The sequence below is a fragment of the Mobula hypostoma genome, chromosome 21 (assembly GCF_963921235.1).
Source record: "Mobula hypostoma chromosome 21, sMobHyp1.1, whole genome shotgun sequence".
NCBI classification, from domain to species: domain Eukaryota; kingdom Metazoa; phylum Chordata; class Chondrichthyes; order Myliobatiformes; family Myliobatidae; genus Mobula; species Mobula hypostoma.
Window position 1 is genome coordinate 55,160,995 of NC_086117.1, and position 22,700 is coordinate 55,183,694.

The following is a 22,700-nucleotide window of genomic DNA, read 5'->3' on the forward strand; positions in this document are numbered from 1 at the left end:
GCAGAATCTTTTATATTTGAGAAACTATTATGCAGTACTGTGCAAAAGCCTTAGGCATCCAGGTTATATAAATAGGCAGATATAAATATAAATATAAAGATTTTTGCAAGGTACTGTAATAATTTTATGTATTGCACTGTACTGCTGCCACAAAAAAAACTAATTTCATGACATATGTGAGTGATGATAAACGTGATTCTGATCTGGGTCTCTATTGTGGACTGAGAGTGGGAAGGGGGCAGGGAGAGGGGAATCATGATTGGGAAAGGGGGAAGGGAGAGGGGAGGGAGCAGGAATCACCAGAGAGACATTCTGTAATGATCAATAAACCAATTGTTTAGAATCAAATGACCTTGCCTGGTGACTCTGGGCTAAGTGAGTCTGCACCGGTAAGCTTAGAAGATCGTAAGCTGAGAGACCACAGATGCAAAGCATAGAACGTTTCAGCACAGAACTGGCCATTCAGCCCACAATGTTGTTTGTACCTGTATTCTGGAGGAAAATGCAAACTGCTGGAGGACCTGTTGAACTTTAGATAGAGGTATGAGGGTGAAATAATGCATTCGGAATACTTCCAAAAGACCATAAGATATTGGAGCAGAATTTCGACTATTTCCCATCGAGTCTGCTCCACCATTTCATCATGGCTGATTCATTTTCCCTCTCAGCTCCAATCTCCTGCTTTACCCTGTATCCCTTCATGCCCTGACTAATCAATAATCTATCAACCTCTGCCTTAAATATACATAAAGACTTGGCCTTCAAAGCTGCCTGCGGCAATGAATTCCATAGATTCATCACTCTCTGGCTAAAGAAATTCCACCTCATCTCCGTTCTAAAACGACACCCCTCTATTCTGAGACTGTGACCTCTGATCTTAGACACTCCCATCATAAGAAACATCCTCTCCACATCCACTCTATCAAGGCCTTTTACCATTCAATAGGATTCAAATAGGTCATCCCCTTAGTTTTCTAAATTCCAGTGAACACGGGCCCAAAGCCATCAAACACTCTTCATATGACAAGCTGTTTAATCCTGGAATCATTTTCGTAAACCTCCTTTGAACCCTTTTCAGTTTCAACAGATCCTTTCCAAGCTAAGGGGCCCAAACCTGCTCATATCACTCCAAGTGAGGCTTCACCAATTCCTTATAAAGACTCAACATTACATCCTTGCTTTTATATTCTAGTCCTCTTGAAATGAATGCTAACATTGTATTTGTATTCCTCACCACTGACTCAACCTGCAAATTAACCTTTAGAGAATCCTGCACAAGGACTCCCATGTCCCTTTGCACCTCAGATTTTTGTAACTTCTCTCCATTTAGAAAACAGTCAACCCTTTCATTTCTTCTACCAAAGTGCATGACTATACACTTCCTGACACTGTATTCCATCTGCCATTTCTTTGCCCATTCTCCAAATCTGTCTAAGTCCTTCTGTAGCCTCTCTACTTCCTCAAAACTACCTGCCCCTCCACCTATCTTTGTACCTCTGCAAACTTTACAACAAAACCATCAATTCCATCTTCCAAATCATTGACATATAATGTAAAAAGAATCGACCCCAACACAGACCCCTGTGGAACACCACTAGTCATGAGCAACCAACCAGAGAAAGTTCCCTTTATTCCCACTCTTGTAGCTTGTTAAACAGCCTCATGTGTGGACCTTGTAAAGACCTTATGAAAATCAATTCTCCTTTGTCTATCCTGCCTGTTATTTGTTCAAAGAATTCCAACTGATTAGTCAGGCAAGATTTTCCCTTGAGGAAGCCATGCTGACTATGGCCTATTTTATCATGTACCTCCAAGTACCCTGAAGCCACATCCTTAATAATCGACTCCAACGTCTTCACATCCACTGAGATCTGACTAACTGGTCTATAGTTTCCTTTCTGTGGACGCAGTCCAGAGACTCGGATGGTAGTTTGCCTCCCTGGTGCCAGGGTCCGGGATATTTCTGATCGTGTCCAAGATATCCTGAAGTGGGAGGGTGAAGAGCCAGAGGTCCTGGTACATATAGGTACCAATGACATAGGTAGGAAAAGGGATGAGGTCCTGAAAGAAGAATATAGGGAGCTAGGAAGGGAGTTGAGAAAAAGGACCGCAAAGGTAGTAATCTCGGGATTACTGCCTGTGCCACGCGACAGTGAGAGTAGGAATGCGATGAGGTGGAGGATAAATGCGTGGCTGAGGGATTGGAGCAGGGGGCAGGGATTCAAGTTTTTGGATCATTGGGACCTCTTTTGGCGCAGGTGTGACCTGTACAAAAAGGACGGGTTACACTTAAATCCTCGGGGGACCAATATCCTGGCAGGGAGATTAGCGGGGGCTACTGAGGTGACTTTAAACTAGAATGGTTGGGGGGTGGGAATCAAATTAAAGCGGCTAGGTGTGAGGAGGTTAGTTCACAACAGAGGGATGGGAACCAGTGCAGAGAGACAGAGGGGTGTAAAGTGAGCGTAGAAGCAAAAAGTACAAAGGGGAAAAGTAAAAGTGGCAGGCCGACAAATCCAGGGCAAGCATTAAAAAGGGCTAAGAGAGTTGTAAAAGAGTGCCTGAAGGCTTTATGTGTCAATGCAAGGAGCATTCGTAATAAGGTGGATGAATTGAAAGTGCAGATTGTTATTAATGATTATGATATAGTTGGGATCACAGAGACATGGCTCCAGGGTGACCAGGGATGGGAGCTCAACGTTCAGGGATATTCAATATTCAGGAGGGATAGACACGAAGGAAGGGGAGGTGGGGTGGCGTTGCTGGTTAAAAAAGAGATTAACGCAATAGAAAGGAAGGACATAAGCCGGGAAGATGTGGAATCGATATGGGTAGAGCTGCGTAACACTAAGGGGCAGAAGACGCTGGTGGGAGTTGTGTACAGGCCACCTAACAGTAGTAGTGAGGTCGGAGATGGTATTAAACAGGAAATTAGAAATGTGTGCAATAAAGGAACAGCAGTTATAATGGGTGACTTCAATCTACATGTAGACTGGGTGAACCAAATTGGTAAAGGTGCTGAGGAAGAGGATTTCTTGGAATGTATGCGGGATGGTTTTTTGAACCAACATGTCGAGGAACCGACTAGAGAGCAGGCTATTCTGGACTGGGTTTTGAGCAATGAGGAAGGGTTAATTAGCGATCTTGTCGTGAGAGGCCCCTTGGGTAAGAGTGACCATAATATGGTGGAATTCTTCATTAACATGGAGAGTGACGTAGTTAATTCAGAAACAAAGGTTCTGAACTTAAAGAGGGGTAACTTTGAAGGTATGAGACATGAATTAGCTAAGATAGACTGGCAAATGACACTTCAAGGATTGACGGTGGATATGCAATGGCAGGCATTTAAAGGTTGCATGGATGAACTACAACAATTGTTCATCCCAGTTTGGCAAAAGAATAAATCAAGGAAGGTAGTGCACCCGTGGCTGACAAGAGAAATTAGGGATAGTATCAATTCCAAAGAAGTAGCATACAAATTAGCCAGAGAAAGTGGCTCACCTGAGGACTGGGAGAAATTCAGAGTTCAGCAGAGGAGGACAAAGGGCTTAATTAGGAAGGGGAAAAAAGATTATGAGAGAAAACTGGCAGAGAACATAAAAACGGACTGTAAAAGCTTTTATAGATATGTAAAAAGGAAAAGACTGATAAAGACAAATGTAGGTCCCCTGCAAACAGAAACAGGTGAATTGATTATGGGGAGCAAGGACATGGCAGACCAATTGAATAATTACTTTGGTTCTGTCTTCACTAAGGAGGACATAAATAATCTTCCAGAAATAGTAAGGGACAGAGGGTCCAGTGAGATGGAGGAACTGAGCGAAATACATGTTAGTAGGGAAGTGGTGTTAGGTAAATTGAAGGGATTGAAGGCAGATAAATCCCCAGGGCCAGATGGTCTGCATCCCAGAGTGCTTAAGGAAGTGGCCCAAGAAATAGTGGATGCATTAGTGATAATTTTTCAAAACTCGTTAGATTCTGGACTAGTTCCTGAGGATTGGAGGGTGGCTAATGTAACCCCACTTTTTAAAAAAGGAGGGAGAGAGAAACCGGGGAATTATAGGCCGGTTAGCCTAACGTCGGTGGTGGGGAAACTGCTGGAGTCAGTTATCAAGGATGTGATAACAGCACATTTGGAAAGCGGTGAAATGATCGGACCAAGTCAGCATGGATTTGTGAAAGGAAAATCATGTCTGACGAATCTCATAGAATTTTTTGAGGATGTAACTAGTAGAGTGGATAGGGGAGAACCAGTGGATGTGGTATATTTGGATTTTCAAAAGGCTTTTGACAAGGTCCCACATAGGAGATTAGTGTGCAAACTTAAAGCACACGGTATTGGGGGTAAGGTATTGGTGTGGGTGGAGAATTGGTTAGCAGACAGGAAGCAAAGAGTGGGAATAAACGGGACCTTTTCAGAATGGCAGGCGGTGACTAGTGGGGTACCGCAAGGCTCAGTGCTGGGACCCCAGTTGTTTACAATATATATTAATGACTTGGATGAGGGAATTAAATGCAGCATCTCCAAGTTTGCGGATGACACGAAGCTGGGTGGCAGTGTTAGCAGTGAGGAGGATGCTAAGAGGATGCAGGGTGACTTGGATAGGTTGGGTGAGTGGGCAAACTCATGGCAGATGCAATTTAATGTGGATAAATGTGAAGTTATCCACTTTGGTGGCAAAAATAGGAAAACAGATTATTATCTGAATGGTGGCCGATTAGGAAAAGGGGAGGTGCAACGAGACCTGGGTGTCATTATACACCAGTCATTGAAAGTGGGCATGCAGGTACAGCAGGCGGTGAAAAAGGCGAACGGTATGCTGGCATTTATAGCGAGAGGATTCGAGTACAGGAGCAGGGAGGTACTACTGCAGTTGTACAAGGCCTTGGTGAGACCACACCTGGAGTATTGTGTGCAGTTTTGGTCCCCTAATCTGAGGAAAGACATCTTTGCCATAGAGGGAGTACAAAGAAGGTTCACCAGATTGATTCCTGGGATGGCAGGTCTTTCATATGAAGAAAGACTGGATGAACTGGGCTTGTACTCGTTGGAATTTAGAAGATTGAGGGGGGATCTGATTGAAACGTATAAGATCCTAAAGGGATTGGACAGGCTAGATGCAGGAAGATTGTTCCCGATGTTGGGGAGGTCTAGAACGAGGGGTCACAGTTTGAGGATAGAGGGGAAGCCTTTTAGGACCGAGGTTAGGAAAAACTTCTTCACACAGAGAGTGGTGAATCTGTGGAATTCTCTGCCACAGCAAACTGTTGAGGCCAGTTCATTAGCTATGTTTAAAAGGAAGTTAGATATGGCCCTTGTGGCTACAGGGGTCAGGGGGTATGGAGGGAAGGCTGGGTTCTGAGTTGGATGATCAGCCATGATCATAATAAATGGCGGTGCAGGCTCGAAGGGCCGAATGGCCTACTCCTGCACCTATTTTCTATGTTTCTATGTTTCTTCTGCCTCTCTCCCTTCTTGAAGAGTGGAGTGACATTTACAATTTTCCAGTCTTCTGGAACCATTCCGAATCTAGTGATTCTTGAAAGATCATTACTAATGCCTCCATAATCTCTTCTGCCACCTCTTTCAGACCCTGGAGTGTAATCCATTTGGTCCAGGAGACTTATTTACTTTCACTTTCCCAAGAACCTTCTGTCTAATTATGTTAACTTCACGCACTTCATGCTCCCTGACACCTGGAACTTCCACCATACTGCTCGTGGCTTACACAGTAAAGACTGATGCAAAATACTTATTCAGTTTGTCTGCCATTTCCTTGTCTCCCATTACCACCTCTCCAGCATTGTTTTCCAACGGTCCGATATCCACTGTCCACCTCTCTTTTACACTTTGTGTCTGAAGAAACTTTTGGTATTCTCTTTAATACTACTGGTTAGCTTACTTTCATATTCCATCTTTACCTTCTTCATGACTTTTTTAGCTGCATTCTGTTGGTATTTAAAAGCTTCCCAATCCTCTGACCTCCCTCTAATTTTTGCTCCGTTATATGCCCTCTCTTTATGTTGGCTTTGATTTCTCTTGTTAGCCACGGTTGTGTCATCTTGCCTGAAGAATACATCTTCTTCTTTGGGATGTACCTATCCTGTGCCTTCCCAATTGCTTGTAGAGATTCCAGCCGTGGCTGCTCTGCCGTCATCCCTGCCAGTGTTCTTTTCCAATCAATTCTGGCCAACTCCTCTCTCATTCCTCTGTAATTCCCTTTGCACCACTATAATACTGATACATCTGTCTTTAGCTTTTCTTTTTTAGATTTCAGGGTGAATTCAATCGTATTATGATCACTTACCCCGAAGGGTTTTCTTACCTTAAGCTCTCTATCAATTTCGGATGATTGCACAATACCCAATACAGAATAGCCAATCTCTTAGTGTGCTCAATCACGAGCTGTTCCAAAACGCCATCTCGTAGGCACTCTAGAAATTCCCCTTCCTGGAATCCAGCACCTACCTGATTTTCCCAATCTACTTGCATATTGAAGTACCCCATGACTATTGTAAAATTTCCCTTTTGGCATGGATTTTCTATCTTCCATTGTAATTTGTAGACCACATCCTTACTACTGTTTGGGGGTCTGTAGACAATTCCCATCAGGGTCTTTTTACCCTTCCAGTTGTTTAGTTTTATCTGCAACAATTCCGCAGCCTTCTGACCCTATGTCACCCCTCTCTGATAGTATCATTTCATTTTTTACTAACACAGCCACGCCACCCCTTCTGTTTTCTTGCCTGTCCTGTCAATACAATGTGTATCCTTGGACATTAAGCTCCCAGCCATAATCTTCTTTCAGCCACGATTCCGTGATGCCTACAATATCATACTTGCCAATCTGTAACTGTGCTACTAGTTCATCAGCCTCCTTTCGTATACTGCGTACATTTCTTGAACTTCCAGTAATTGTCCCCCCATTCCTGTTTCCCTCTCTCACCTCATCTCCCTACCTGCCCATCACCTCCCTTCGGTGCTCCTCCCTCCCTTTCTTTCATGGTCTTCTGTCCTCTCCTATCAGCTTTCCCCCTCTCTAGCCCTTTGTCTCTTCCACCAATCAATTTCCCAGCTCTTTATTTCACCCCCTCCCTCTCTCCCAGTTTCACCTGTCACCTACCACCATGTACTTATACACAGAGTGGTGGATGCCTGGGGTTAAGGGTGAAAGGTGAAAAGTTTGAGGGGAACATGAGGGGAAACTTCTTCACTCGGAGTATGGAATGAGCCACCAGCGCAAGTGGTGAATGTGAGGTCAATTTGGTGCATGGACGGCAGGGGTATGGAGGGCTATGGTCCCGCTGCAGGTCGATGGGAGTAGGCAGTTTAAATGGTTCAGCATGGACTAGGTGGGCCGAAGGACCTGTTCCTGTGCTGTACTTTTCTGTGACTCTGTGATTCTATGTCCTATCCACTCTCCCTCTCTGCGCAATAAGGTTTCTCTTTGCTGTGACTATAGTTAACTTTATTTCGAGATACAGCACGGTTTCTGGCCCTTTGAGCCCGTGATGTCCAGTTACGCCTATTTAATCCACTAACCCGTACACCTGTGGACTGTGGGAGGAAACCAGAGCACCCGGAGGAAACCCACGTGGTCACAGGGAGAACGTACAGACATCAGCTGGAATTGAACCCGTGTCGCAGGCATTGTAATAGCCAGCTGCTACACTAGCGTGCCATCCCTTACGATTCCCCTTGGCCCTGCATCTGCTGTCTCTCCCCACCGGTAGGAGCCTTTGCTGTGGGGAGAGTGGTGGGTAGACAGCCGGTGAACCCTGGGCAGTGGGGGCTTCTGCGGTCCTGCCCATCCATTCCCTCGGTAACGTGCCGCGTTCTCCTCCGACAGGGAAGTACTTCTGGCGGCTGACGCGCAACAAGCACCTGGTCTCCCTCCAACCGGCGGAGATCCAACGTTTCTGGCGAGGGTTGCCGGGCAACATGGACGGCGTGGACTCGGTGTATGAGCGGACTGCTGACCACAAAATCGTCTTTTTCAAAGGTAAGGGCCGGGCGGCTTCGGGGCAGGGCTGACTCGTTATCCCAACCCGCCACCCCACTATACTCACCCCTTGGTGCAGACTTCCTCATTTCAAAATTATTTATTTATCACTTGTATCTCGAAACATACCGTGAATGGCATTGTTTCAAGTTTCAAAGCATACTTAACATCAGAGTATGTATATGGTATACAACCTGAAATTTGTCTTCTTCACAGACATCCACAAAACAAAGAAACCCAAAGCCCCAAAGTTTCCCATCCCCCTTCCCTTCACACAAACAGCAGCAGAAACACCGAGCTTACCTTCCCCTCCCCACCCACACCAACAGAAGCACCAATCCCCCCCTTCCCCCCACCCACACTCACAGAAACACCAACCCCGCACAAACCAGCACTTCGGTATCTCAGACAGTGAGGGAGAGAGGGAGGTCACTCCTGCAATGAGAGCAGAGACCAGCAGCTCGCTGTTCCAATGTTACGATCTTTCGCCTCGCTTCTCCAAACCCCTTGTCTCGAGAACCGACAGACTCTCATTCTCTGTCAAAAGAGAGAGGGGGGGATCGCTCGAGTACAGGGGCCTTCTTCTGACGGCAGCCAGAGACGAGGAAACACACCGTCTGCTGTCTCGGTGTTCCTGTCTTGATGGTTCAGTCTCTCATGAATTGAATTGAATTGACTTTATTTTTTACATCTTTCACATACATGTGTAATGTGCAATTTACAGTAATTGATAATAAATAGTATGTACAACAGTCAGTATAACATAGAAGTACAATTGTATCAGCGTGAATTAATCAGTCTGATGGCCTGGTGGAAGTAGCTGTCCCGGAGTCTGTCGGTCCTGGCTTTTATGCTGTGGTACCGTTACCCGGATGGTAGCAGCTGGAACAGTTTGTGGTTGGGGTGACTCGGGTCCCCATTGATCCTTCAGGCCCTTTTTTCAGACCTGTCTTTGTAAATGTCCTGAATAGTGGGAAGTTCACATCTACAGATGTGCTGGGCTGTCCGCACCACTCTCTGCAGAGTCCTGCGATTGAGGGAAGTACAGTTCCCATACCAGGCAGTGATGCAGCCAACACACATCAAAGTTGCTGGTGAACGCAGCAGGCCAGGCAGCATCTCTAGGAAGAGGTACAGTCGACGTTTCGGGCCGAGACCCTTCGTCAGGACTAACTGAAAGAAGAGTTAGTAAGAGATTTGAAAGTGGGAGGGGGAGGTGGAGATCCGAGAAAAGTGATGCAGCCAGTCAGGATGCTCTCAATTGTGCCCCTGTAGAAAGGTCTAAGGATTTGGGGGCCCATACCAAACTTCCTCAACCATCTGAGGTGAAAGAGGCACTGTTGTGCCTTTTTCACCGCACAGCCGGTATGTACAGACCACGTGAGGTCCTCAGTGATGTTTATGCTGAGAAACTTGGCATAAAGGTTGGGGGTGTTGTGGATAGTGTGGAGGGCTGTCAGAGGTTACAGCGGGACATTGATAGGATGCAAAACTGGGCTGAGAAGTGGCAGATGGAGTTCAACCCAGATAAGTGTGAAGTAGTTCATTTTGGTAGGTCAAATATGATGGCAGAATATAGTATTAAAGGTAAGACTCTTGGCAGTGTGGAGGATCAGAGGGATCTTGGGGTCCGAGTCCATAGGACGTTCAAAGCAGCTGCACAGGTTGACTCTGTGGTTAAGAAGGCATACAGTGTATTGGCCTTCATCAATTATGGAATTGAATTTAGGAGCTGAGAGGTAATGTTGCAGCTATATAGGAGCCTGGTCAAACCCCACTTGGAGTACTGTGCTCAGTTCTGGTCGCCTCACTACAGGAGGGATGTGGAAGCCATAGAAAGGGTGCAGAGGAGATTTACAAGGATGTTATCTGGATTGGGGAGCCTGCCTTATGAGAATAGGTTGAGTGAACTTGGCCTTTTCTCCTTGGAGCGACAGAGGATGAGAGGTGACATGATAGAGGTGTACAGGATGGTGAGGGGCATTGATCGTGTGGATAATCAGAGGCTTTTTCCCAGGGCTGAAATGGTTGCCACAAGAGGACACAGGTTTAAGGTGCTGGGGAGTAGGTACAGAGGAGATGTCAGGAGTAAGTTTTTTACTCAGAGTGGTGACTGTGTGGAATGGGCTGCCGGCAATGATGGTGGAGGCGGATATGATGGGGTCTTTTAAGAGACTTTTGGATAGGTACATGGAGCTTAGAAAAATAGAGGGCTATAGGTAAGCCTAGTAATTTCTTAGGTAGGGACATGTTCGGCACAACTTTGTGGGCCAAAAGGCCTGTATTGTGCTGTAGGTTTTCTATGTTTCTATGTTTCTAAACTTAAAGCTGTTCACCCTCTCAAACCCAGATCCATTGATGTCAATAGGGGTTAGCCTGTCTCCATTCCTCCTGTAGTCCATAACCACCTCCTTTGTTTTTGTGACATTGAGGGAGAGGTTGTTTGCTTGACACCACTGTGTCAAGGAGATGACTTCTCTGTAGGTTGCCTCATTATTATTTGAAATTAAGCCAATCAGCAATTTAATTAGCAGATTGGAGTTGTGCGTGGTGACACAGTCACGGGTTTACATGGAGTAAAGGAGGGGGCTCAGGACACAGCCCTGAGGGGCTCCTGTATTGAGGGTCAGAGGGGCAGAGGTGAGGGAGCCCACCCTTACCACCTGCCGGCGATCTGACAGGAAGTCCAGGATCCAGATGCACAAGGCAGGGTGAAGGCCGAGGTCTCTGAGCTTCTTGTCGAGCCTGGAGGGAACTATGGCGTTGAATGCTGAACTGTAGTCCAAGAGCAGCATTCTCACATAAGCATCCTTCTTCTCCAGGTGTATAAGGACGGTGTGTAGAGTTGTGGCTACTCTGTCATCTGTCAATCAGTTGTGTCGATAGGTGAATTGTAGGGGGTCCAGTTTGGGTGGTATCACGCTGCAGATGTCGTCCTTGACCAGCCTCACAAAGCATGTTGCTCATTATTGAGGTTACATTTCCATTCCATTGAGGTGAGTGTGACAGGACGCCAGTCCTTCAGACATCTTCCCTTGGTCTTTTTGGGTTCAGGAACAATGGTGGACGTTTTGAAGCAGGAGGGCACTCTACACTGGGAGAGGGAGAGATTAAAAACGATGCTTCAGTCAGTGAAATTGGCAAGGAACTGGGCCACTCACGTGGCTCCCCGACTTCGGACTTCCCAGCCCCAAGGGCTCACGTCTTCCTGGAGATAGCGAAGCGCTAGGCCGCAGAGTCGGTCCAACAGCCCACCAGAACCGTAGTCCTTACTGTAGATCACGGTTCGGTCAGAACCACAACCACCTTCAGAGGAAAAGAAAGACCAAAGAGAAGAGAAATGAGCTGTTTCATGAACGATCTGGAGGAAGTTACCTGGGTCCGTAGAATCCGCTGGCATTGTCTTTCCTCACAACCTAATGTAGTGCTGGGGGCAGCCCACAAGCGTCACACATCCCGGCCACAACATATCATACTCACAGCAGCCAGTGCAATCCTGGGAGTTAATGGGTTAACAGGCAAGGGGCATTTGATGGCTCTGGGCCTGTACTCAATGGAGTTTATAAGAATCCGAAGGGGGTGAGGGTGGATTTCATTGAAACCTATCGATTATTGGAAGGCCTCGATAGAGTGGATGTGGAGAGGGTGTTTCCTGTGGTGAGGGAGTCTGGGACCAGAGGGCACAGCCTCAGAGTAGAGGGGCTTCCATTTAGAACAGAGATGAGAAGGAATTTCTTTAGCCAGAGGGTGATGAATCTGTGGAATTCATTGCCACAGGCATCTGTGGAGGCCAGGTCATTTAAAGTTAAGGTTGATAGGTTTTTGATTAATCAGGGTGTGGAAGGTTAAGGGGAGAAGGCAGGAGATTGGAGATAATATATCAGTCATTATTTGGATTTTCAAAAGGCTTTTGACAAGGTCCCACATAGGAGATTAGTGTGCAAACTTAAAGCACACGGTATTGGGGGTAAGGTATTGGTGTGGGTGGAGAATTGGTTAGCAGACAGGAAGCAAAGAGTAGGAATAAACGGGACCTTTTCAGAATGGCAGGCGGTGACTAGTGGGGTACCGCAAGGCTCAGTGCTGGGACCCCAGTTGTTTACAATATATATTAATGACTTGGATGAGGGAATTAAATGCAGCATCTCCAAGTTTGCGGATGACACGAAGCTGGGTGGCAGTGTTAGCAGTGAGGAGGATGCTAAGAGGATGCAGGGTGACTTGGATAGGTTGGGTGAGTGGGCAAACTCATGGCAGATGCAATTTAATGTGGATAAATGTGAAGTTATCCACTTTGGTGGCAAAAATAGGAAAACAGATTATTATCTGAATGGTGGCCGATTAGGAAAAGGGGAGGTGCAACGAGACCTGGGTGTCATTATACACCAGTCATTGAAAGTGGGCATGCAGGTACAGCAGGCGGTGAAAAAGGCGAACGGTATGCTGGCATTTATAGCGAGAGGATTCGAGTACAGGAGCAGGGAGGTACTACTGCAGTTGTACAAGGCCTTGGTGAGACCACACCTGGAGTATTGTGTGCAGTTTTGGTCCCCTAATCTGAGGAAAGACATCTTTGCCATAGAGGGAGTACAAAGAAGGTTCACCAGATTGATTCCTGGGATGGCAGGTCTTTCATATGAAGAAAGACTGGATGAACTGGGCTTGTACTCGTTGGAATTTAGAAGATTGAGGGGGGATCTGATTGAAACGTATAAGATCCTAAAGGGATTGGACAGGCTAGATGCGGGAAGATTGTTCCCGATGTTGGGGAGGTCTAGAACGAGGGGTCACAGTTTGAGGATAGAGGGGAAGCCTTTTAGGACCGAGGTTAGGAAAAACTTCTTCACACAGAGAGTGGTGAATCTGTGGAATTCTCTGCCACAGCAAACTGTTGAGGCCAGTTCATTAGCTATGTTTAAAAGGAAGTTAGATATGGCCCTTGTGGCTACAGGGGTCAGGGGGTATGGAGGGAAGGCTGGGTTCTGAGTTGGATGATCAGCCATGATCATAATAAATGGCGGTGCAGGCTCGAAGGGCCGAATGGCCTACTCCTGCACCTATTTTCTATGTTTCTATGTTTCTATTATGGAATGGCAGAGCAGACTCGATGGACTGAGTGGCCGAATTCTGCTCCATTTCTTATGGTCTTTTTGCAACAAGAACAGCATAACAAACCCCTACCCTAATTCACACGCAAACAGACTTCCAACCCCAAGAAAGTCCAGCTCCGGGCCTCCGATTGAGAGTCCATGGCCCAGACTCACAGATATCAGGCCTCTGCCTTCAAAGGTTCAAAGGTTAATTTTATTGTCAAAGTACGCATGTACAATACAACTCTGATATTTGTCTTCTCCAGATAGCCAAGAAATACAGAAAAACCATTGGAGTTGATGAAAGAAAAGACATCAACTCCCCCCTTGGCACAATAAAGAAAAAGAAACAAAACTCACAGCCCCAAAACCCCTACCCCCTCCCCTGCAGGAAAAAACAGTGACAATAGCAATCACCGACACCCTCGCCCACAGAAAAGACCAGCAATGGTAGCATCAGAACTCCCCAACACAAAAAATCAACAGATCATTCACCTGCCAATTGGCCACAAGAAAGAAAGCATCGAAAACCTGAAGGGGCTTTGTACATCAGTTCTTGATAGCCAGACTTCCTGACTGGTCTATAGCCTTCAAGTGTAAAGGAGAAGAAAATAATTGTTACTCTGGATCTAACATAGCACAAGAAAAATCACAAAAGATAAAAAACACAATCATGATAATCTTAGCAGCATCCATCATCAGGGAACCCCCACCATCCAGGCCCTGCTCTCTTCTCACTGCTGCCATCAGGAAGAAGGTACAGGAGCCTCAGGACTCACACCACCACATTCAGGAATGGTTATTACCTCTCAATCATCAGCCTCTTGAACCAAAAGAGATAACTTCACTTGCTCCATCCTTGAAATGTTCCTATGGACTCACTTCCGAGGACTCTTCATTTCATGTTCTCGATATTTTTTGCTTATTTAGATGTCTCCGTTTCACAGCGAGAGGGGAGACATAACAAACAACTCACTGGTTTATGACATTAAAAGTCCATTGCGTCGCTTTTTCCGAGGTCTGTGCCCAAAGATCTCGGGCCTCTGGGCACACAGCCAGAGATCTTCCATCTCCAATGAGACACTGATCTCCTGCAGAGGCACTGACCTCCTATCTGCGCCCCCCCCCCACCCCGCCCAGAGCCACAAGATCCCGGACTTCTGAAGGCAAGCGGAGCTCTTAGGCCGAGCCCTTGGCGTGCCGAACAACGACCAGTTGTGAAACCCTGAGAACGGGTCCCATTCCCGCAAAGAACCGAAGTCAGCGTGTAACTCCAGGTCAGGGTCTTCAAAAGAACCATGAAAGGGAAAAATAGATCTATTAAAGATGGAAATAGAGCTGTTTAGTGCACATTTTGTACCTTTTCCTACATCACTGCTTACATTTTGTATTTAAAATATATATTTATGACTGAACAACACTGCAACAATAATTTCCTTTGGGATAAATAAAGTTTTATCTCATCTTATAGATCGAAGGGACAGACAGAGACCTTTCCCTGGGGTGTAAGTGGCTAATACAAGAGGGTGTAATTTTAAGGTGAATGGAGGAAAGTATGGGGGGGGGGTGTCATAAGGAGTTTTTTTAACACAGAGGGTGGTGGGTGTATGGAACTCACTGCCAGGGGTAGGGACTTTAACAAACTCTTGGACATGTGGTTGATAGAAAAATGGAGGGAATGGTTAGATCGATCTTAGAGTAGATTAAAAAGTTGGCACAACATCGTGGGCCAAAGGACTTGTATTGTGCTGTTATGTTCAATGTACAAGTTTCAAAGTACATTTATTATCGAAGTATAAATGTATATAATATACATGTATTATCAAAGTATATTGATAACCTACTTACAGGCAAGATGTAAATAAGTTTGAAAGAGTGCAGAGAAGATTTACAAGGATGTTGCTGGGACTTAAGGACCTGAGTTATAGGGAATGATTGGATAGGTTTGGACTTTATTCCTTGGAATGTAGAAGATAGAGAGGAGATTTGATGGAGGTATACATAATTATGAGGGGAATAGATAGGGTAAATGTAAGCAGGCTTTTTTTCATTGAGGTTGGGTGGGGGGCTACAACCAGAGGTCATGGGTTAAGACTGAAAGGTGAAGTTTAAGGGGAACACGAGGGGAAACATCCTCACTTAGAGAGTGGTGAGAGCATGGAATGAGCTGACAGCACAAGTGGTGCATGCGAGCTCGATTCCAACGTTAAAGAAAAAATGAATAGGTACATGGATGGGAGGGTTATGGAGGGCCGTGGTCCCAGAGCAGGTCGGTGGGAACAGGCAGTTTTAATTGCTTGGCATGGACTAGATAGTCCTGTTTCTGTGCTGTACTTTTCTATGAATCATATATATATATATAATGACACCATAAACAACCTTAACATTCATCTTCTGGCAAACAGTCACAAAACAAAGAATCACAATAGAATCCACAAAAAAACCCTCAAAACAAAGACAGTAAAAGACATCCAACGTGTGAAAAAGAACAAATTGAACGAACAATAAAAGAGTAAACAAATAATGCACAGAACATGAACCGCAGAGTCCCCAAACACCAGCCCACAGTCACGGAGCCAGTTCAGGGCTGCAGCCGGTCCAGGAGCCTGAAGGAGTACCCGTGAATTCTGTACGTAACTATGTTGCTGGAAGCTAAAGAAATCGGTGTTGAGCAGTCAGGTTGGAGATGTGATATGTGTCTGGGCTCACCTCAGTACTCTGGCTGGACATGGTAGGCGCGTCATTCACAGTCACGACCCTGGCCACGGTGCGTCACATTTCCTGGTGAGCGAGCAGCCAAAACAGGCGATGGACCACAGGCTGTGCGACAGGCTTCAATACTAGAGGCTGCTGGTAGCTCAGGCTTGGCCAACAGCCAATATCTCCAAGCGAGGACCAAGCCGCGGGAATCGAGCCCAGGTCGCTGGTGACGTAATGTCATTACACTCACTGCTGCACCACCATACTGCCTAGTTGTGCTGGGTTCCAGTGGGCAAAGCTTAAACAGGAGATTCTGCAAATACTGGTCATCCGGAGCAACACACACAAAACGCTGGAGGAACTCAGCAGGTCAGGCAGCATCTATGGAGAGGAATAAACAGTCGACGATTCAGGCTGAGACCCTTCATCAGGAGATGCCAGAATAAGAAGATGGGGGGAGGGGAAGGAGGCCAAGCTAAAAGGTAATAGGTGAGGCCAGGCGGGTAGGGGAGGGGGATGAAGTAAGAAGCTGGGAGGTGATTGGTGGAGAAGGTCAAGGGCTGGAGCAGAAGGAATCTGATTGGAGAGAAGAGTGGACCGTAGGAGAAAGAGGAGGAGGTGTGGCACTAGGGGGAGGAGGTGATAGGCAGGTGAATAAGTGAAGAGGCAAAAGAGGGGGCAGAGTGGGGAAATGAAGAGCAGGGAAGGGGTGGGGACAATTTACCTTCAATATTCTAGCCCAGGCTCCCAGACAGAATATAAGATGTTGCTCCTCCACCCTGAGAGTGGCCTCATCGTGGCAAAAGTGGAGGCCATGGACCGACATGGCGGAGTGGGAATGGGGATTGGAATTAAAATGGCTGGCCACCAGGAAATCCTGCTTTTTACAGATGCAGCAAAGGTGCTCAACAGCGTTCTCCCCTAACCTACGTCAAGTCTCGCCACTGTAGAGGAGGCTGCATTGTGAACACTGGATACGGTGGATGACCCCATCAGGTTAAAGGATAGCCTTATTTGTCACATGCAGGTGGAAACATACAGTGAGTTGTGTCAGTCTGAAGATGTGCTGAGGGCAGCCCACAAGTGTAGCCATGTTTCTGGCGCCAACGTGGCGTGCCCACAGCTCACTAACCCTGGCCCGTACATCTGTACTCTCGAGTACCTGTCAGCTGCTCGCTTTGGAGTAAAGTGAATCTGGAGGAAACCAACCGCTGTGTGGTCCCTCTACGCCAAAACCAAGGTCACCCCAGCTCTAGTGTGGCTGCAGCCTGTAGGTCAACTTCTAAATCATCAGAGTGATCCACTGGTCCTCTGAGACACTTTACACTCAATCTAGTCACTTACTTACTGTCCATTAGGGCAGTGTTGTAGCGTGGATGAAATCACTGGAGAGACAGAGTCACTGGTAGATACAAAGCAGCTTCTTTATTCGATACAACAAGGTACGGCAGGCATCTACGTACCGAGACGGTTTCTGCAGAAAGGTCTGCTAGCTCGACGTGGGCGCAATATTTATATGCTAAACACAAAGGCATTCGCTACTTAAAAAGTTACAGACATTGCATAGATAATGCTTCCTCTTGAAGCTACATACAAAATATCACACCATCCTTTCCTTCTGATGCCAACATGTCTTGGTTGGTATCCGCAGCCTTTAGGATTTACTTGGCATTTTATGTGCTAACATAGAAGACAATTAATATTTATCATGTATAGATAATACTGTCTTCGAAACTACAGCATTAGGTCAAACTACCAGAAGCATCTGGTATTCACACCTTTTAGGAAGCCTGTTGTGGTGGACTCAATCCACAGTCCTTTGTCAAACAGTTAAAATAGAAGTCTGGTGGCCAAAGTCATTTAAGTGTAAACAAATCATCTACCCAAAAAAACTCACTCTAACAGGCAGCAATGAAGGTCCTCCATCTCTGGCGATGTTCAGGACTTCCCTCATTGTGTCAGTAGCTCAGTTTTCACTACTATCAGTCGTGCAGATCCTGGGTGGAGACTCAGGAATACTTTCGCACTCAGATGTAGAAGGATTCTTCATTGCTGTTTTCGTAACAGTTTGGTTTTACCAGTCAGGGTTGTTCGCCCTGAACTGAACCCCTAAACCTGGAGGACCAGTGGAGCACTCTTAGTCTGGCCTCTACCCTTTGACCTGTTTAGCATGGGTCAGCCCTACCAAGAGACAAAGCATAAAGCCTTGACTCCAGCCAATATAGCTGTCCGCGCCATTGAGGCACACAAGCTTCCAAACCCTACGACAAAGTAGTGGCCCTCAACACCTGGAATCAAAGATCGTCCACAAAATAGATTGCTTTAATTTGCTCCTGTAACTTATGGTCTTATGGCTGGTGATCAGACTTGGGCCATGTGTTGTCAACTGCACAATGGGCTGAATGGCCTGCTTTGGGGCTGCTTTATTCAAGGCTTCTGTGAGAGTGCACAAGTTATTTAAAAATAACTGTTAAATTAGCAACACACACAAGTGCTGGAGAAGCCCAGCAGGTCAGGCAGCATCTATGAAAAGGAATACAGAGCCAACGTTTCAGGCCGAGAACCTTCATCATCTTTGGGCCTTCATCTGGGCCGAAAGTGTTGAGTCCTAATGAACGGTCTCGGCCCAAAACATCGCCCGTTTATTCCCTTCCATTGATGCTGCCTGACCTGCTGAGTTCTTCCAGCATTTTGAGTGTGTTACTCTGAACTTCCAGCATCTGCAGAATCTCTCCTGTTTATGTTAAATTAGCAATCCCCTTTCGGAGACCTAATTTGTCTTCTCTTCAATCCATTTGCAGGAGATCGATACTGGGTCTTCAAAGACAACAATGTGGAGGAGAGTTACCCCCGTTTTATCACTGACTTTGGCCTCTCTGTGAAGAGTATTGATGCAGCCTTTGTCTCACCCCACAATGACAAGACCTATTTCTTTAAGGACAATCAGTATTGGAGGTACGATGACCATCAGAGGAAAATGGACCCAGGTTACCCAAAGGACACTGGCCAGTGGAAAGGTCTGCCCAGCGGAATTGATGATGCCATGAAATGGTCTGATGGTATGTTTGAGTCATTGGTGGTTCAAAGAAGGTGCAAAGCATTTGAAAGAGTCACATTCATTGTCGTGTGTCTGTCCTGACGTTAGAGAGGAGGGGTGTGAGGAATTTGTTTTCTCAAAATAAGGTCTGTTCTCACTGTCTTATATGACAAGTGAGTGGTGGGGCAGAGATACGTCTCTTCCAAAGGAGGTGTAAGATGCTCCTTCCCTCCACTAGCCTGCAGGTCACCCTCGAGCAAGGTGTAGCACCTGCCTAGCATGTCCCCAAGTTCCCCCCACCCCCCAGTCAGGGTCAGGTGACCATGGGAGCTGGTGGTGACGGTCGTTTGAGCAGCTGGTGCAGATCACAAGTCCTGGTCATGTGACCACTGACACCAGGCAGACAATCTCTGAAGAGTATTGACAATGGCTGGGCTCACCCGTCTTGTAAAGACACTGCCCAGAAGAAGGCAATGGCAAACCACTGCTGGATCTCTGTTTATTTTCTGATCCTTAGGGTTCTGCTGGGAGTCAGAAATGATAAGCAGTCTTAATTCTAATGATTGTTTATTTTAGAGTACAAACAAATGTACAACTACTAAGCAAACTCAATAAAGAGCTGGGAAACAATGCTGAGAGGTGAATGAAAGGCAAAGAATGTGAAGACAAAAGATGGCGCCTCTGGAAAAACCCATCACTTTTATAGATAAGATAAGGAAACTTCCTTAGATAGAAATAAACATAGAACATAGAATAGTACAGCACATTACAGGCCATTCGGCCCACAATGTTGTACCGACCCTCAAACCCTGCCTTCCATATAACCCCCCACTTTAAATTCCTCCATATACCTATCTAGTAGTCTCTTAAACTTCAGTAGTGTATCTGCCTCCACCACTGACTCAGGCAGTGCATTCCCCGCACCAACCACTCTCTGAGTTAAAAACCTTCCTCTAATATTCCCCTTGAACTTCCCACCCCTTACCTTAAAGCCATGTCCTCTTGTATTGAGCAGTGGTGCCCTGGGGAAGAGGCGCTGGCTATCCACTCTATCTATTCCTCTTAATATCTTGTACATCTCTATCATGTCTCCTCTCATCCTCCTTCTCTCCAAAGAGTAAAGCCCTAGCTCCCTTAATCTCTGATCATAATCCATAATCTCTAAACCAGGCAGCATCCTGGTAGATCTCCTCTGTATCCTTTCCAATGCTTCCACATCCTTCCTATAGTGAGCCGACCAGAACTGGACACAATACTCCAAGTGTGGCCTAACCAGAGTTTTATAGAGCTGCATCATTACCCTCAACTCTTAAACTCTATCCCTCGACTTATGAAAGCTAACACCTTATAAGCTTTCTTAACTACCCTATCTACCTGTGAGGCAACTTTCAGGGATCTGTGGACATGTGCCTCCAGATCCCTCTGCTCCTCCACACTACCAAGTATCCTGCCATTTACTTTGTACTCTGCCTTGGAGTTTGTCCTTCCAAAGTGTACCACCTCACACTTCTCTGGGTTGAACTCCATCTGCCACTTCTTAGCCCACTTCTGCATCCTATCAATGCCTCTCTGCAATCTTCGACAATCCTCTACAGTATCTACAACACTACCAACCTTTGTGTCGTCTGCAAACTTGCCAACCCACCCTTCTACCCCCACATCCAGGTCGTTAATAAAAAAAACTAGTTAATAGGCTACGTAATTAAAACAATTACATCACATGGGTAATGTGCTAAATGTAGCAAACGAAAATTGAGAAAGGTGATAAACCGTTAGTTTAGCTGCTATACTGCTTTCTGCCAGTGAGTGTGAAAAATACACGAGATTGTTAAGAAAACACAAATCTTATTAAAAGTATTATTTTTAAAAATAGTGGCTTCCTACACCACTTCTGTAGAAAGTTTTGCCAAGAACAGTCATGGCCATGGATAAGACCATGATCGTCCATATCATGCAAAAAGCGGAATGGACGATAGGACGAGAGATTTGTTGCTTTATGCTGGTGGAATAGTGCAAAAACATAAAATTACTATAAATTACCAAATAAATAAGGGCTGGAAAAACAGGAACAGTAAGGTAGTGTTCATGAGTTCATTATCCATTCGGAACTCTGATTGCAGAGGAGAAGATGCTGCTCTTGGATCATTGAGTGTGGGTCTTCAGGCTCCTGTACCTCCTCCTTGATGGTAGCAGTGAGAAGAATGTTCCGGATGGTGGGGGTCCGTCATGATGGATGCCACCTTTTTGAGGCACTGGCTCGTGAAGATGTTCCTGATGGTGGAGAAGGTTGTGCCCATGATGGACCTGGGTCTACAACCCCCTGTGGCCTCTCGCAATCCTGTGCATTGGAGGCTTCATCCCAGCTGCTGATGCAACAAGCCTGAATTCTCTCCACCACCGTACATCTGTAGAAATTTGTAGGAGTCTTTGGTGACATACCAGATCTTGTCAAACTCCTGACTTATTTGGTGACCCCCACCGATCTGCAGAAAATGAGGTACATGCTGGGATGGATGGTGGGTAGAAGCCAGAGGTAGGTGGATATTCATCGTAAAGGTGTGGATGGAAGTGATGGTGGGTGAAAAGGAATCAATCCCAGAAATGCCACAGAGTCACAAAACTCTACAGCTGAGAAACAGGCCTCTCAGCACATCTAGACCATGCCAAACTTGGCTCTGCCTAATTCTATCAAACGACAGCTGGACCCTAGCCCTCCAAGCTCCTGTCACCAAACAGCAGAAGAGCTTCAAGAGAACGTAACAAAAAAACTGAGAAGCTTCAGCCCCTTTGTAACGCTTTACAGTAAGAGCGACCCGGGTTCAATTCCCATCGCACGGTAGTGTAGTGGTTAGCACAAAACACTTTACAGTACCAGTGACTCAGGTTCGATTCCCATCACTGCCTGTAAACGAGTTTGTATGCTCTCCCCGTGACCGTGTGGGTTTCCTCCGGGTGCTCTGGTTTCCTCCCACAGTCCAAAGATATACTGGCTGGTAGGTTATTTGGTCATTGTAAATTGTCCCGTGATTAGGCTCAGATTAAGCTAGGGATTGCTGGGTGGCGAGGCTCGAAGGGTCAGAAGTGTCTACTCCACACTATATCTCAATAAATAGATAAATAGGGTCCTCTCTGCTCCTTCACCTCAGCATTACTCTCCTGCACTCTCCAAATTCCTGTAAATCTCTTCATCTTTGCGTTGAGTTGCGTCACAATAACAACCTTGCACTCAACATCAGTAACACCAGGGAACTGACCTTCAGGAAGGGGAAATCGAGGGAACACACACCAGTCCTTGTCGAGGGATCAGAACTGGAAAGGGTGAGCAGTTTTGGGTTTCTGGGTGTCAACATCTCTGAGGATCTGTCCTGGACCCAACGTATTGATGCAGTTACAAAGAAGACACAACAATGGCTATATTTCATTTAGAGTTTGAGGAGATTTGGTATGTCACCTAAAACACTCACAAATTTCTACAGATGTACCATGGAGAGCATTCTGACCGGCTGCATCACCGTTTGGTATGGGGAGGGTTTGGAAAAAGCTGCAAAAATTGTAACATTAGTCAGCTCCATTATGGGTGCTAGTGTCCCCAGGATCCAGGACACCTTCGAAAGGGGCTGCCTCAAAAAGGAGTATCTATCATTAAGGACCCAGGACATGCCCTCCTCTCATTGCTGCCATCAGGGAGGAGGTACAGGAGCCTGAAGACACACACTCAATGATTCAGGAACAGCTTCTTCCCCTCTGCCATCCGATCTCTGAATGGACACTGAACCCATGAACACTAACTCACTACTTCTTTTGTTTCTATTTTTGCACTACCTATTTTCTTTAATTTTTTATATGTGTATTTCTTATTGTAATTTACAG

The 22,700-nt window shown here is 46.0% G+C and overlaps 1 protein-coding gene across 2 annotated transcripts in view; it reads left to right on the forward strand.

Moving 5' to 3' along the window:
* mmp17a (matrix metallopeptidase 17a) overlaps positions 1-22,700 on the forward strand; it is a 139,325-nt gene that overhangs the window by 114,342 nt on the left and 2,283 nt on the right. The window contains exons 8-10 of one of the 2 annotated variants that reach the window (XM_063073208.1): positions 7,851-8,003; positions 18,595-18,852; positions 20,951-21,169. In XM_063073208.1, the coding sequence (XP_062929278.1) occupies positions 7,851-8,003; positions 18,595-18,852; positions 20,951-20,979 (440 nt within the window). In that variant the 3' untranslated portion in view covers positions 20,980-21,169. Of the gene's footprint in view, positions 1-7,850; positions 8,004-18,594; positions 18,853-20,950; positions 21,170-22,700 lie in introns of those variants that run through there. The other variant, XM_063073207.1, reaches the window with a different exon arrangement.